General features: G+C 44.8%; 1 protein-coding gene and 1 long non-coding RNA gene across 7 annotated transcripts in view; one reads left to right on the top strand and one right to left on the bottom strand.

The window, feature by feature from the left end:
- Window positions 1–83: 83 nt before the first annotated feature.
- LOC135367441 (excitatory amino acid transporter 2-like) lies at window positions 84–13,215 on the bottom strand. 6 transcript variants are annotated; one of them, XM_064600722.1, is made up of 10 exons: window positions 13,144–13,215; window positions 3,027–3,285; window positions 2,675–2,885; window positions 1,993–2,035; window positions 1,778–1,880; window positions 1,597–1,723; window positions 1,299–1,532; window positions 1,047–1,241; window positions 854–988; window positions 84–793 (listed from the first exon to the last, which is right to left on the bottom strand). In XM_064600722.1, exons 1-10 carry the CDS (start codon window positions 13,213–13,215, stop codon window positions 646–648), a joined length of 1,527 nt encoding a protein of 508 aa, XP_064456792.1. In that variant the 3' UTR covers window positions 84–645. The 6 variants fall into 6 exon arrangements, with proteins under 6 accessions (XP_064456792.1, XP_064456797.1, XP_064456796.1 ...); XM_064600727.1 differs by lacking the exon at window positions 13,144–13,215 and adding an exon at window positions 12,070–12,165; XM_064600726.1 differs by lacking the exon at window positions 13,144–13,215 and adding an exon at window positions 12,013–12,036.
- The window catches only part of LOC135367445 (uncharacterized), a 12,925-nt gene continuing 6,577 nt past the window's right edge, over window positions 8,590–14,937 (top strand). Inside the window, exon 1 of the long non-coding RNA XR_010414461.1 lies at window positions 8,590–8,725. This is a non-coding gene — a long non-coding RNA (uncharacterized LOC135367445). The remainder of the gene's footprint in view (window positions 8,726–14,937) is intronic.

Below are 14,937 nucleotides of genomic sequence, written 5' to 3'. Positions count from 1 at the left end.
TACCACCGGCATGGTCATTTAAACAGCCTCGCAACGACACATATCAGGAAGTAAAAGGTGCTCTACTATAAGAGGAAAACATATTCTACAGAGACCCTTTATTCCTCTTGTGGGTCCTCAAAAAAAGTATTCGGTAAATAAGCACTTTAAAAAGTGACACAGAAATAGTGGACACAGGCAAAGCGGCAGGCACATTAAACAACATTTTATGGGCGGATATTTATTAAGACATGGCCGCTGATAAAAAAGCTTTCTCATCGCCTACACTGTGTGCCTCTAGGGAAACAATGGAAATGTGAAACATGGCTGAGAACGTTTAGGAACAGTGAGAATATAATGGCCAAAAATAAGACTGCAGCGATTATGTTATCCAGAATATTTCACTTAAAATGCACACTGCAAAGCGCTAGACTAGTTTCTCGACGTTCCCTGCCACGTTCATCAAGCGTCTGGCCCTGATTCAAAGAGGGGATTAATACTGAATTAGGTGGTGACACAACTTGAATACTGACACATTCTGCAGTGTGCAAATCCCCAATCGGTTTTTAGATTAAAATATGTGACTTTTATTGGAAGGTTGGGGTATAAAAATAAGGATGTAATATGAGATGTTTCTTACAAAGAGTATCCTTGGACATGGACAATCTACATGGGAGTATCCTTCAACTTCTCCCCTTCCTCTTCCACGACAACTTCACACAATTCAGCAGCTTTCCGACGGAAGCACAGGTGGTCAACTATGGCACTTGTGAAGCAGTCACCCAGGCAGTTGTTTGTTGTGCGTGCTCGGTCCCTGTCATTAATGAATATTTATTCCCTTATCCCTCGAGAGGAGAGGAGAAATAATACTCACAAGAGCCACTCAACGGTGAACAAGAGACTGACGTCACCAACTGGAGCACCAATCACAGAGAGAGTCATCACCATGAGAAATAATGCCGCACTAGGAACGGAAGTCGCTGCTACACTCACTGCTGTTGCTGTGATACTGAAAAACAACAATTTCTTTATTTTTTCCTTATTTATTCCGGGGAAGCGTCACTTACAGAATGGCAAAGTAGTCACCAGAGGCAATTCCAATATCATTGAGCTGCGCTATGAAGATGGATGAGACGGTGATAAAAAGTGCCGTTCCGTTCATATTCACCGTTACACCAACAGGAACAACAAAACGAGTAACACGTTTGTCTAGGCCACAATTGTCTTCCAGACACCTCAGGGTGAGAGGCATGACGGGAGCACTGCAGAGACACATATGTTCATCTATATGTATCTATATCTCAATCTAAATTTCTTACCTGGCTGCAGTAACAAAGGCACATAGCCCGACATATGCCAATTCTCCGAGGAACTTGAAAGGGTTCTTTTTGGTGACAACAAAATAGAGGAGGCACTCGACAACAAACAATTCCACTGCCAAGCCAGATAATACGGTGGACACCAATAAGGCCATCTGTTGGAAGAGGGACAAGAGACTGCCCACAGCCAGGATACGAGCACACAGCAGGCTCATCACGCCAATAGGAGTCAGCCTGATGGAAGGAAGGAAGGAACACATTCCATTTCCATATGAAGAATGACCACTCGATGACGTACCACATAACGAGGAAGACAATTTTCATAATAACTGTATCCAATGCTTGAAAAAACTTTCTCAGCACTGCCACTTCTTCACCCAGTCCACCAATGGCTCCACCAAAGACAACACAGAACACAATGAGACCTGCAAGAATGACAGTTTGGACAAAAGGAATCGTAATAAGCAGAAAAGAATTACCTAAAGAATTAGTGCCGCTTCGTTTGGTCCACAGGGTTTTTGAGATCTCCCTCGTATCTCCACTTGATGTGGTGATGTTCTTGGATTCGTACGATGTAAATCCCTACAGTGGTTGGCTTAAATTTCTTACACTGTTTAGGGGGACGACCAAGCTCAACGGGTCCAGTTAAAGATTGTTCGCACCTCAACTACAATAATGTTGCTCACAGACTCACCTGTTCAACGCACGCTTCAACCAAATTTTCCGGAAATGCATTCCTGAAATTCAGTCAGACAATTGCGCCTGAAGTTTGAAGGGCTTCCATTTTTTTATATCAGGAAGCGAACACTGTCAGAAAGAAAGAAAGCCCAAGGGAGTAACTACGCAGTCACTGTCACTGTTTTTTTTGTCACACTTTCCATCAAAAGACCATTATCTGTAAGAGGAAGTCCTGCTTGTGCTCTTCCTTACCTTCACTTCATTCCAGCAGCATATTCTACTGCCCTAAAGCATTCATTTTATGTTCTTGTTCTCTGATTGGCTGCAGCAAAGTGCCATGCATCCGAGCCTTGTTTAAAAACGGACCTTAAATCAGTGACTGCAAATCCTGTCAGACACTTTCTATATATCCCAGATGAGGTTGGCAAAAATTGCCACAAGTGACGGGAATTTCATCGCCAGGGAACCATTCATGCTGCACTTTATTATTGTGTCCAAGAACACACAGTGGAAAGGACAAAAGCATTTTAGCGAGTGTCCATAGCATGTTGTGCGACACAAAAATATTTCCATAGCATACACCCCCCAATCTCAAGGTTTTATGCTCTTTTCGCACTTTTAAAATATTTCACTCCAAAATAAGCTTTTGACCGTATATTAAACAAATGCCACTTGTGCATGGGTTTCAGGGTACTTACCTCACAAGGTCGAGGAAAGTGTCCATGAGCTTTGGATTGGCCTTGATCTCGTCCTGGAACTCCATGCCGGACTTGAGATCTGGTCTGCCAGGGTGGATGAGCGTCACAAAGAACAACCCAATGAGTGCAGACATAAAACTTGTCCCAATGAAGATCCCGAATGTGATCATGGCCATCTTGCCCTTCGCTTTGCCGCTTAGGTTCGCGCTACCTGCAATAAAAGTCTTCTTTCAGCAACTACAACCTCTCAGGTTCTCAACCTCTCGTTAAAGACTCTCCTTTGTTGACACAAGGCATGGCTGAGTTCTCCGTTTCCAATAAGCCTATATAATGCTGGTCTATTGATACTCACCCGTGATAATGCTAGCAATCATCATCGGGAGCACGAGCATGCGCAAACAGCGCATAAACACTTCCCCTGGCATGCCAAGCAAAACAACGACTTGATCGCTGGGATTGGCCATCCGCAAACAGAGACCCAGAATGACTCCCGCAATGACTCCCCCCAAGGTGAAGAAGAGGAAGAAGTGAGTCCGGATGAATTGCTTGAGACGCTCCCCCAAAGGAACTTCTTCAACCGCTGGAGTCTTGTCCAGTTTCATTGTGCCGTTCTGAAACAGAAACGGGAATTACATATGTTTAGTTTCAAGCCCACGTTGTCCCAATTAAAATATTGCTGGTTCCGTAATGCCCTCGTTGTGAAGTACACCACTATCTGAGAAACGTCATCATGACGCTGGTAGACAGACCGAAACAGATCGGAATGGCTTCCCAGTAAACCAAAAATATCCCAGGGACGTCCCAGAAAAGTCGCGCACGTCACATATCCACCAAACGTTACCTAGGACGTCCACAATGTGACGTTGAAAATCGGACACTATCTCCCAAGGGCATCTGCAGGATGTTTTGTGCACGTATCTGGGACATGATTACTGGAATGACATAGGCAAAGCAACAATCATTTTGGCTTTATACTCTTATTTGCAGAGTAATCACATCATGGAAGATATAGTTTGAATTAAAAACAATATTTGTGAGCAAGGGACGCCAGAAGTACCAGCGGTTATAACTCTGGCGTTGTTGGCAGACGAACGAATTAATTCCAAAAAAGTCTTCACTGCCACAAGTGTAGTTCACCCCACTGTAGACCTAATGAACGTACTCCAACAACTGTCAGTTCAGTATATGCTCTATTACATCAAAAGAGGCTGCCTCTGTCGGTAGTGCTCTTACTCAATGATCACATGTGTATGTGTGTGCGAGTGCAAGCTGTGTTCCCCACTCTCAATTGGATACGCAGGTCACGTGGTGTTCGACACAGAGGTTGCATATCGTTCTCCAAATAAAAGATGTAGACTATTTATCCAAAATTTTCTAAAATGTAGACAAATAACAAAAACCTAGATAATAATAATAGATAATAAATTAACTTAATAGATAATGCATAATGAGTCAGTATACAAGCTAATTTTATATGAAACGCTGAACGTCCCATTCACGTCCAGATATCCAGCACAGACATTCAAGGAACGTCCCCCGGACCGGAAAATGAGGAATGTTTGTTCTCTGGGACGTCGCACGGACGTAAACGGGATTGTCACGAACATCCCTGGGATATCCAAATGTCAATCAAATCCAGTTCTTCCCCAGGATATTTGGTCTACTAGGCCCAGTAAAGCATTTATATCCATAGGATATCCCAACAAGGTTGCGGACGTCCTGAATATTTTGACAACCATGTAATATCATTAATTGGGGTGTCCCAGAGCGACATTCGCGTTTCGGTTTTATCCAGCGTAAATAAAAGATGTCCTAGGTACGTATGCAGGATATCACGCTTTGGATATTAATGCAGGAAAGGCCTGGGATACCCATGAAAGATCAAGTACACGAGATTTTGGGCGCTGGTTGAACGTAACAGGAACGTCGCCTGAAGATATGCGAAAAAATGTCACGTTTATGACAGCCACATTTTTGTTGTGCTGAGAGCAAGCGTTAACTGGATTTGGGGGAACAAGTAAAATCGTTTTATCGTTCGCCACGCAATACACTTTTATAGATCCACTCAGCAGCACATTATAGACAAAAGCTTGAATTAAAAACAACATTTGACAGGAAGGAATGTGAGAAACGTATATCTGAATCGCCATTTTGGGATATCCCGTGGGTTTCCATAGGACGTCTGTGCTTTCCTGTGACTCTACCAAACTTGTCAGACGGATCCAGGACAATTGCTCACCGGACAGTTGCTCACCAGACAATTGCTCACCGGACAATTGCTCACCACAGAACCGCTGAAGCCGGACAATTGCTCACCGCCTCTTTCGCCGCACTTATATGTAATTTTATTTCGCGGTTTTATGTGATGTGATTTTATTCATCGTTTATGGTGCTCATATACTTGACTTTTTATTTGTTAGCTGAACTTGGGTGTACCTCGAAATAAAGTGATCGAAATCCCCATATCAAAACAAACTACTGTAAATAAATGTTATCTGGCTATACAATGCTCAGTTGCGCGCGGGAAACTGCCAACAGCGAACTTAGACTAACCTGGACATAGCGGTGCAAACACTTAACTTGGACAAACCTAAAAATAAACTAACCACCGTACTGTTCAGTCGTCTCCGCCCTACTAAGCCTAACGGGTGCTAAAATGTGGCTTTCGTTCGCTAAACCGACTTGGACAGATATAGAAAATTCGTTAATTTTAGTGGTTAAATAATGATGTGATTTTAAATCTTCCCCGTCTCGTGTCTTGCAAGATCCTGGTGACGCAGGCATGAGCGTACCGAGAAGGGGACAAGGTCACTTTGTAAAATTGCGCACTCTTTATTCATAGGTCATGATTTTTTTTCTCAGAGTCATCATAATATGAACCTGTGAACACCCGCACAGTCCGCAGCGTCCGTCTCCAGGGAAGGAGGTGACGTGGTTGCACGCTTTGCCCCCCTGGAAACACTTTGCTGCCCCCCCCCCCTTGGGAAATAATCCTCTAGGAACGCCCCATGGACAGAGATCCTGACAAAGACTCCTCAGGTGTGCCTTCAAGTGGACGACCTCTCGCCTCACCCTCTTCACTGGTGGATTCCTAGATCTATTTGAAGCAACTTACACAGCTAAAAAAGAAGTTCAGCTAACATAAAAAAGTCAACCGCCATAAACGCGAAATAAAATCACAATATGAGTGTGGTGAAAGAGGCGGTGAGCAATTGTCCGGCCTCAGCAGTTTTTGGTGAGCAATTGTCCGGTGAGCAGTTGTCCGGTGAGCAACTGTCCGGTGAGCAATTGTCCGGTGAGCAATTGTCCGGTGAGCAATTGTCCGCGCACCTTGTCAGACAGTATGACGCCATTTGTTTAAAAACAGAGAGAGGTCTATTCTTTTCCTCAAACTCAGGAACATGTTTTCCCCAATTAAAATAATTGAATTTCTATTACTCAAGCACGGTGTGGCCATCGTTCCTTATCACCAGCGTACAACCAGAGGCGGAGACAGGGTAGGGAAATTTTTCTTCTGTACTCCCATGATAACAAGGCCGGCGCTACTCTTTATGATTTCTATGGCATCGAAGGAACGAAGACAACCTGACCCAAACCGACACCGGGCCAAGAAGACTCCCTGCCAAATATCTATTCTGTCGCAAGCTATTTTCGCTATCATTGTCTCTTCCGTACCTTAGATTCCCCTCGTTTACGCTGCTTAGGTTCCACTACAAGGTGTCTCGCGCTGTTTCTGTCAAATGATGAGCTACCAATCCGGTACATTGTGTGCAATAGACTTTAGCAAACTTTGCAGCAAAGTGTTGATAGTCCATGAGTGCCGCAATTGACTCTGCTCGCTTTTCCAACTGGTGCAACACCGAGATGTTAAAACCTCCGGGAATGAAGCCAAAAGGCTGATTGGGAAGTCATCCAAAGTTTAGGTCATTACCCTGAACCAAGTATTCAGAGTGAGATTCCGAAAGTGATGGAGTTCAACAGAAATAACATGCCAAATGACGTGTCATTAGAAAATTTAATTATCACGATAGAAATGACTTGATGCGTTTGCTTTCCTTCCAAGATTTCCCACAACCATATCGTTCAGTGTGCTCCCATTAGAAATGTGTGCATTCATGGACCGCAACTTGTGCTTTGTGGGATTTTCCCTTGCCACTAAATTCTAGGCAGCAGGTTATTTCTTGATAGCTTCCATAATTCACAGCCGCTTTCTGTTGTAACGTACACATTTTTACTGTAGCTGACTGGTGTCTTATATTAGTGTTTATATTTGATGAAATATTGTGTTCGATGTACAGTGGGCTATATCCTGTGATTTGACGGTGTGCACTAATATCAGGTTCCTGCGTGGTGACCAATAAACTATCGTATCATATATTTGTGGGAGACGTACATTTCGTTCAGTCTAAAACACTTTTCTCTCTGATATGACCTGAGCGTGACTACGCTGCATCGTCTGCTCGAAACGACCCTTCTCTAATTTCCACTAGAGTTCCAACACTGAGGCTCAGATGAAGGAACAGTTGATATTGATCAGGCATGTACAGTACCTAACTACTTGTAGCGTTGTAGTTACAACTACTATAGTTAAACTTACTTTTTTGTAGTTAACGGGAGTAGCGTATACGAAGAGGGGAGTCAAGTCCCGTAGATCACATAAACAAAATACAGAAACCGACACCGAGGATTTTCGTATATATAGGTTTAATTTATACAAGCTTTCGCGTGGAGCGAAAGCTTGTATAAAGGCGCGTTCCCAAGCACGCGATTTGCGGGAGAGTCAGCGAGCGCGACAACCAAGCCATCAGCGTGCGCTGCTGTCGCTACCGCCAGCGCGGAACAGACATTTCTCCAAAAGAGGATGATGCGAACAACGTCTTAGCTTTCTGCTGTCACGTGAGCACTCAACGTCGTGTCTTCACGTACACTGCTAACCATGGGGAAAATTCTGCACCACAGCCAGAAGATATTCCGTAGCAGACGACAGGAAAAGACGCTGACGGCGTCGTCTGCTAAATGCGCCACTCCCGTGAAAGTTCCCGTGAAAGCCACACCGTATGAAAGCTCAACATAACACGAGACGTCTGTGTGAGAAGTGTTTTCGCTCTTTCTTCTACTACAAAAATCCGTGAGGATGTCGCTCGTGTGAAAACACATGACCGTGTATTCACACGAGCGGCATACTTACGGAAGATTCTAGCAACTCCACACGGTACGGAATATCAGCAATGGCGCACTTAGCAAACGACACCGTCGTCTGTTACGGAATATGTTGTGGCTGTGTACGATTAGCAGTGTTACTGGAACAGTGAACGTTGAGCTCAGAGAATATCGCACGGATACGAACCCGCAAGGAAGATAACAACGGACACCCAATGAGAGAACTAAAATGGTATCAAGCTTGTACTGGAACGTAGGACCAGGGATTTCCCTGCAACCCCTCCCAGCTCGTAGAGAGTCCGGCGCAGCACTGTACTGTCAAACTTGTGCTGTAGGACCACGATCATGCAGATGACCATATACGAGCAAAAATGCGCGCGGTCACGCAAACTCAATGTGGATCATCAAGAAACGTTTGCGCCCAACTCAATCAAGCGAGGTATTCATTGAGCTTCGTGATACAAGGTGCTAGTCTTTTTTCTTTGTCGGTCATGTGAATATTGACATAATGAATCGGTATTCTAAGGTACTGTGTTCTAACGTAATAACATGTACAAATAAAACGGGAAAGTTGTGTCACGATTCACACCCCCCAGCAGCAGTGCATAGGACCTGTGTCATCGTGGCGTGCTTGGGAAACCGTTAATACGGGAAAAAGGTTTGCATTTTTGAAGAATTTTCGACGAGGAGTTGGGTTAGTAAATAGGGACTCTAGTCTGGACATTATCCAACATGTTGCAACAGGAGTGTTTTGGAGTCAGATTGCGTCACGACCTCTCTCATCCTCTCCTCTGGATCCCTCTTATTTGCAAGAAAGCGTTTTCAGAAGCTTCTCCGAAGAGGGAAGTGATAGAAGCTTATCATATCTGGCGGCTTGATAGCGAGCAGTGTGTGAGTCAGCCTTTGCTTGTTTTTGTCTCGCTAAGAGATAGTGGTTGTGTCTTCCAGGATTAGCTGTATTTGCTTACATTCAAGTTGTTAGTGGCGCTTGTCTTTCACTGTCCGTTTCGTAACACTCTGCAGCGTTTCTTGCCATGGAATACCAACTCGGTGTGCGTTCCCTGATAACCAGGCTATTGTTCTTGGCCTCCTTTTGTGTCCTGGGTTTCTTCTGACCTCTGTTACCTGCCCCAACATAATAATGGTTTCCGTGACCTAGCGTTTTTCTTCGGCGGTCATCTCGTCCACTTGAGGGCATATACACCGATTTCCTTGTCCTAGACGTGCACTAAAATAAGCACCGAACCCGGGTCATACGGAGTGGTCTTTTTGAAAGGACGACAAGATGCCCTGCGGCATCGTCAAAGGAATATACCCTGATTTCGAGGAGTTAACATCGGTGCAGAGGTTGTCGCATAACAGTGAAAACTGCACAAGGAAAGGGTGCATTGAGAATTGCGGAATTAGTGTTGAAGCAATAAATGTGACAACTGCGGTTTCGCTACACAACGGTGCGCGCGTCATCATCATAAACTCCGAAATACTCAGTTTTTTTTAAAAAAACAATAAACTCGGAAAAATATCCTCCGAAAACCCTGAACCCTAGCTTTGAACCACCAAATTGGGCTATAGTTTCTGGTACAATTGTCGGGAAAAAAATAAGCTAGTTTTGGGCTACTTCAATTTTGGAAGCTTCCGGTCACGAGCTATTTTACTCATGAGAGAGGCGGTACCCGAGACGGGGAGGGAGAGAGAGACGACACAACAAGAATCTCTCCGTCTCGGGTCTCTCATCATGCACCAGCTTGTCAGCGCCCTGTCACTTCTTTCTATTTTACTCACTTCTCCAATTTGTACAATATATTTTTCAATGCCAAGAGCACAGCAATCGTCCCCGTAAGAAAAGTAGTTTTCGTCAAACGGAGCTATAGTGTAGCACAGCGCACGGTGAAGTGTCAAAAACAAACCTAAACTAACCTATATAGGACCAGGTTCTAACCTAGGTTCCCACCGGGGACGTGGTGGATAAGCCTTCGAAAAATGTTTACGTAAAAATACAATTATCACCACTAGTTCCTGAAATGAACGCTATGGTAAAATATCAATACGTAGATTATAGACTTACAGAAAGCACATGTATCAAAATTTGTGGGGTTACCCGCATTTCCGCACTTTGTATCTTCCTCAAAGTAAAAGAGAAACGTCATCATGACAGACACACCGAAACCAAAACAGATCGGAAGCTGGGTTCCACGAACGCGTCCTATTCAGAGACCATCGTAATCCCCCCAAGACCGTGGCTTTCGGGCGCCACCTTGTTCGCCACCAAACTCGTGGCGCTGTCGAGCATTATGACGTCATTTGTTTACAAACAGGTAGAGGTCTGTTGCAACGGAAATGGGAACATGCCCCATGAATAACAGACGACGGTGTAAAAATGGCGGAGGTGATGCCACCCGGTTGACTCCGCCCCGGCATGACGTTTGTCCCTACGTCAGCGTGACGTTGACTCGCTCGGAAGCGCGCCTTCTCGGTGGACGGATTGTTGCTCAATATCAGAGTTGTGAGATTTTAAACGGCTTAACGAAGCGATAATTTCCAATTGAGATGTCAATTTTACGGCAACGTCGGTACTGTGGTGCAGATCCACCGAGGCAAAGTAATAAGAGTACCTCTCTCTCGCAACGTGAGTAAGTTTCGGAGAGAAACTCGGCCAAGTAAACTCCCAGGGCAGTGTTTTCCTCCAAAATGAGCGTAATCAGTCATTCCTTGCCTGGCTGGTTTCTTGCACTCTCACTATATATTAACTCCATTTTATGTATTACCGCTCATGCAGTGAAATAGAAAAGGAGGTATCATACATTTCTTTCAACGCAGACGGTGAGCCACTGGAGAGATTCCCGTCTTAACGAGAAACGGATCGATACGTTCAGTCATTGATCTATGTAGCCCACTCTGCAGTAATGTTGCGGGACACTGCAGTATCAAGACACCATGTGTCCCCACTTTAACCATTCCAAAGCATCGAGATCACATGATCAACACCGAGATAAGTGATATTTTTCGACTCGGTGGGCTACAGAACACGAGGAAGGAAACATGGCGTCTCCACATTTTTCGCAAGTTTAAAGTGTTCCCTCCTATGATTCCAATTGGGACGCACCTAATAGCGCCTTTTAAACACATATAACCGGCGAAATGTTAATAAAAAGTGAAAACTCGTCTTGAACCTACGAAGCCAATTTTTGCTCAATTTCTAAAGCACTAACGATAACTCACCGATATTATTTGTCCGTTCTCCATGATGCGTTTCACAAAGCGGTTAGGATTGTTCACTAAATGGTAAGTAAAGACAATAAGATAATCCCCATTGCTGGCACCGCAGCTGTCGTCCTTCCTCGTTCGACGACAGACAAACTGCCGTGGGTAGGCGCTCGTAGCGCTTGCTGCTATTAATATTATCCGCGGAGCGCGTACCTGGCGGTCCACCCAAAACAATTTAAAGGTGAAAAGGTCACCTTTTTCTTCACTTACTGATAATCACTGGCATAACATTCTTGGTACTATTTTCAAATATCAAATTCAGGACGAGATCGGGTCATTTTTTTCCTTCTGTAAAGGGCTCTTCAGAAGACCATTTATATAGCTGCACATGAGGGTGGAAATACAACGAATGCCGTCGATTAGATGAAATGTAGTTTACTGTCCATGGGCGAAGACTGCTTACTAAATAGTGTACGTGGAAGAAAGCGCATGTAATGCAACTTCGGTACATCTTGATATATATGGGAAATAAATACAACACCCGCTGTTTAGGAAGAAAAAGAAACTTACTGCGCCACAGAATGGAAGCCAGGACAGAATGACGAATAGGACATGGATGACGTGATCTTTAAGTGGCCATTTCCTACAATTGACACACATTGGCCATAGAAAGGCATTGGCCATAGAATGGCATAACGATCTTGGAGACATCTTATGGCTTCTATGTTGCGCACCCATGCAGTCTAAGACTCTTACGCGAATGCACATTTGAAATTTAAGGTGAACCCCCGTGCGAAATCGCAGGCCTGAGTCCAAGACTGAATATCAAACAGCCACTTACCATCTTGGCCATCATTATTATTGAAATAGCAGCGGAGGAAAAAGCACTTTCTTTGGCGTCTTATACCCAAGTGCATATCGGTAGAGGTGCGCATTGTTTCATTGATTACACAAGATAAGACTTTGTACTCAACTCGTAAACACTGGCGTCCATCTTTGAGAAGGAAAGAAAGGAAAGGCAATTAATTCACCCGGTGATTGTGAGCCGGTGAACCTTGAGCATGTAGGGTGTACGAAATCCAAGTGGAAACTGCCAACAGAGACGTACAAATATCCGCGCTTTCGCAAGCAAGAGAAACTCCGCCGGCAGATACTGATCGGAAAGCCAAAGTATTACCGTCTAGAGCTGAAATAGCGCGCTCTTCTCAGTGACCACTTCATGATGCGTTCTTTGTCTTATTCCGGCTTCTTTATTTGTCAAATATTTCCAGGCTTCGAATGGAACTATCGATGAGCAGAAAATAGAAAACTGGCTGCGTCACAGGAAGTGGTGTTCCTTAGCGCATATTAGTAATAGAACACGGCTATGATGACAGTTCAGTGTCGTGTTTTGATAGTTTTCAATTGTTACGTTTCACGAGTGAAATATAGCAGAGTACCTCGTACGTCGTAGAAGCAACTTGTATCATCAAGTGTGGATATGAAGCGCAGTTACAGCAGGAGGGAAATTATGTTATCATGGGGAAAAAAGCTGTCATTATCTCTTAAAGCAATTCATGGCAGACGTTTCTCCTAAAGCATCCCACGAGAACTGGATACAACCAGTGAGAAGAACGCGTGGGAACTAAACCAAAGAAGTTATCCATTCGGGGCTGGCTACTCCAGGACGCGTTATTCAGAAAAGAAACACTTTGAAACGGAATGGATGCACTCTATGTGAATGGCAGATGTGTTTGCTATCTCTTGGCCGACCACAACGTGTGTGTGTTATCAGAATAAGTGGATTGCGGCACAAAGTGAAGAAAATGTTTATGCCAAGTACTTGACAAGGGCGTCAATAGTGCCGTACCAGGCGACGTAGCACGGACAGAAAACGCAACCTGAGCCTCGTGCATCAGATCACGACAATCTAATTGGTCTTTCGGAAAATAGTAAATTAACCGCAAACAAAAAAGTCAGGTCATCCCATGCTCTTTTGAAATGATGACGTCGCCAAACGTCATTCACGGTTTTCAGAAAAAGGGCTTTAGCATACGTAGCGGGAGATTTCCTATATGCAACGCCAGTAGGGAATCCATGCAGAAAGAGAGAAAAATGATGCTCACCGTCCATATAAAATCCATGCTGGATTCAACGGTAGCCAGACGGGCGGGAGGGCGGCCGGACGTCACCGTCATATGAGATGGATAGAGGAAACAGAACCCGCGCGAAAAATAACGAAAAAAAGAAACATCCGTTACCGACGTCACGATGCATGGAAAGAAATTTGTTCCGAACAACAGCAGTGAGGAAAATGGCGAAAAAAGCATCGGAAATCTGCAAAGAAAAGTTGCATCCAAGACTGGTTGAGCGAGAAAGCGGGGCTCCGGCAGAGACTGTTGGAATATGTCGCCAATCCAGAAAATTCCAAAATAACAGTGTGGGAAAACTGTCGCAAAATGAGGTCTTTCGGGTTCCACAAATAATTACACTCTATTAACTTGAGCAAACTTTGTGAATACAACTGGGGGACAAATGAGACGACAACGTGCTTCAATAATTCCTTTTTGGCTCTTCGCTTTTGGCTTTCATGCAAGCCTCCTCGAAGAGCTCTAAACACAACGCCGTCCAGTCGTCATAATAACCGCTGTCACCATTTATTGTTCGGTTGGAAATATGTGCAGAGGATGACGACTCTAGTTGAAAATCCCAAGAAAGAGCCCCATTTGAAATAATAATTCGGGGCTGTACCCATCGCGAGAGGCTTTTTAACTGCTCAAGATTCACAGTCGCGTTTTTTCGCCTTGTAATGCGTACAACGACAACAGAAGACTGTCCTGGCTGTTTATTACCGAGACGTCCCTATTTCTTTTTCGGGGCTCGTCCTACACAGGCAGCAAAGGGATTGCATAATCAGTTTGTATATTCTGCGGAAACCTTCCGTTCTATCACCAGCTCTTATCGGATGATAAGACTATCGGTTCGCGTCCTGTCTTCTTTATCAGCCTACATAGACTGATGGCAAATTCCGCTGTGCATTCTGCCAGATTGTGTGTGCAAATAAACAAAAGTGGCGCATTTATGTGTGACGAGAGATATGTGCTGGCATGCGGAAAGCGAGCGCTGGGTCAACTCTGCTCAGCATGGCGGGGGGTAGTATGTCAGCGAGGCGATCTCCGAGACGCTGGGTCATTGCCTTCGATACCGCAATGGGCTGGAACCCATTGGAGAGCGACAAGCATCCATAACCAAAGGGGGCGGAGTAAAGACCACCCAATTCCGTGGGGTAAAGAAAAAGAGTTTCGCAGCTGTGGATGGATGAGGTATGATGCCATCCGCCTTCGGCAGGGATATGCGCCATCGGTGTATTCGGCGGTAGACTATGATCTCTGCTGGAGGTCAGGTGGGTGGTCCTATGTGTGAGAGAGACTGGCGTTTCAGAATGGTATCCAATTTTCCTGAGGGGTGGGAACGCAAACGTAGGAAGCCGTTTCCCGCTCACAGAGGGACTTGTCGTGTTTCAGCCATTCTTGGAACTCCAAGGCAGCAGCTTCGGGTGGGTATTTAACGATGTTGTAGAAACCCTGTGGAAGGCTGTAAAGCACAGTCACCAAAGGAGGGAGCGTTGATCACAGCCAGAAAGGAAACCCACTTTGGACCACACCAGGGAAGCAATGGGAACGCACAGGCTCGAGCTTTTGTGCACCCACTCAAAGAAGGAAATTACTCATAGCCTTGTTTTCGGACGAAAGGTCCATTCCAAGTCGTGTAAGGTCATTGTTTAAAGCTTGTTGCAAACGGCGCTGGTCGTGACTTGCCTACTGTCCAAAGGGCAACGTCATCGGCATACCTACCTTGCGAGGGACTATCGATTTTAGTCCTGCTCCTGCCGTTACCACATGAGAATGCTTCCTTGGGGC

Source organism: Ornithodoros turicata, chromosome 8 (genome assembly GCF_037126465.1).
Source record: "Ornithodoros turicata isolate Travis chromosome 8, ASM3712646v1, whole genome shotgun sequence".
Classification (NCBI taxonomy): Eukaryota; Metazoa; Arthropoda; class Arachnida; order Ixodida; family Argasidae; genus Ornithodoros; species Ornithodoros turicata.
This window is presented reverse-complemented; position numbering and strand designations above follow the sequence as displayed.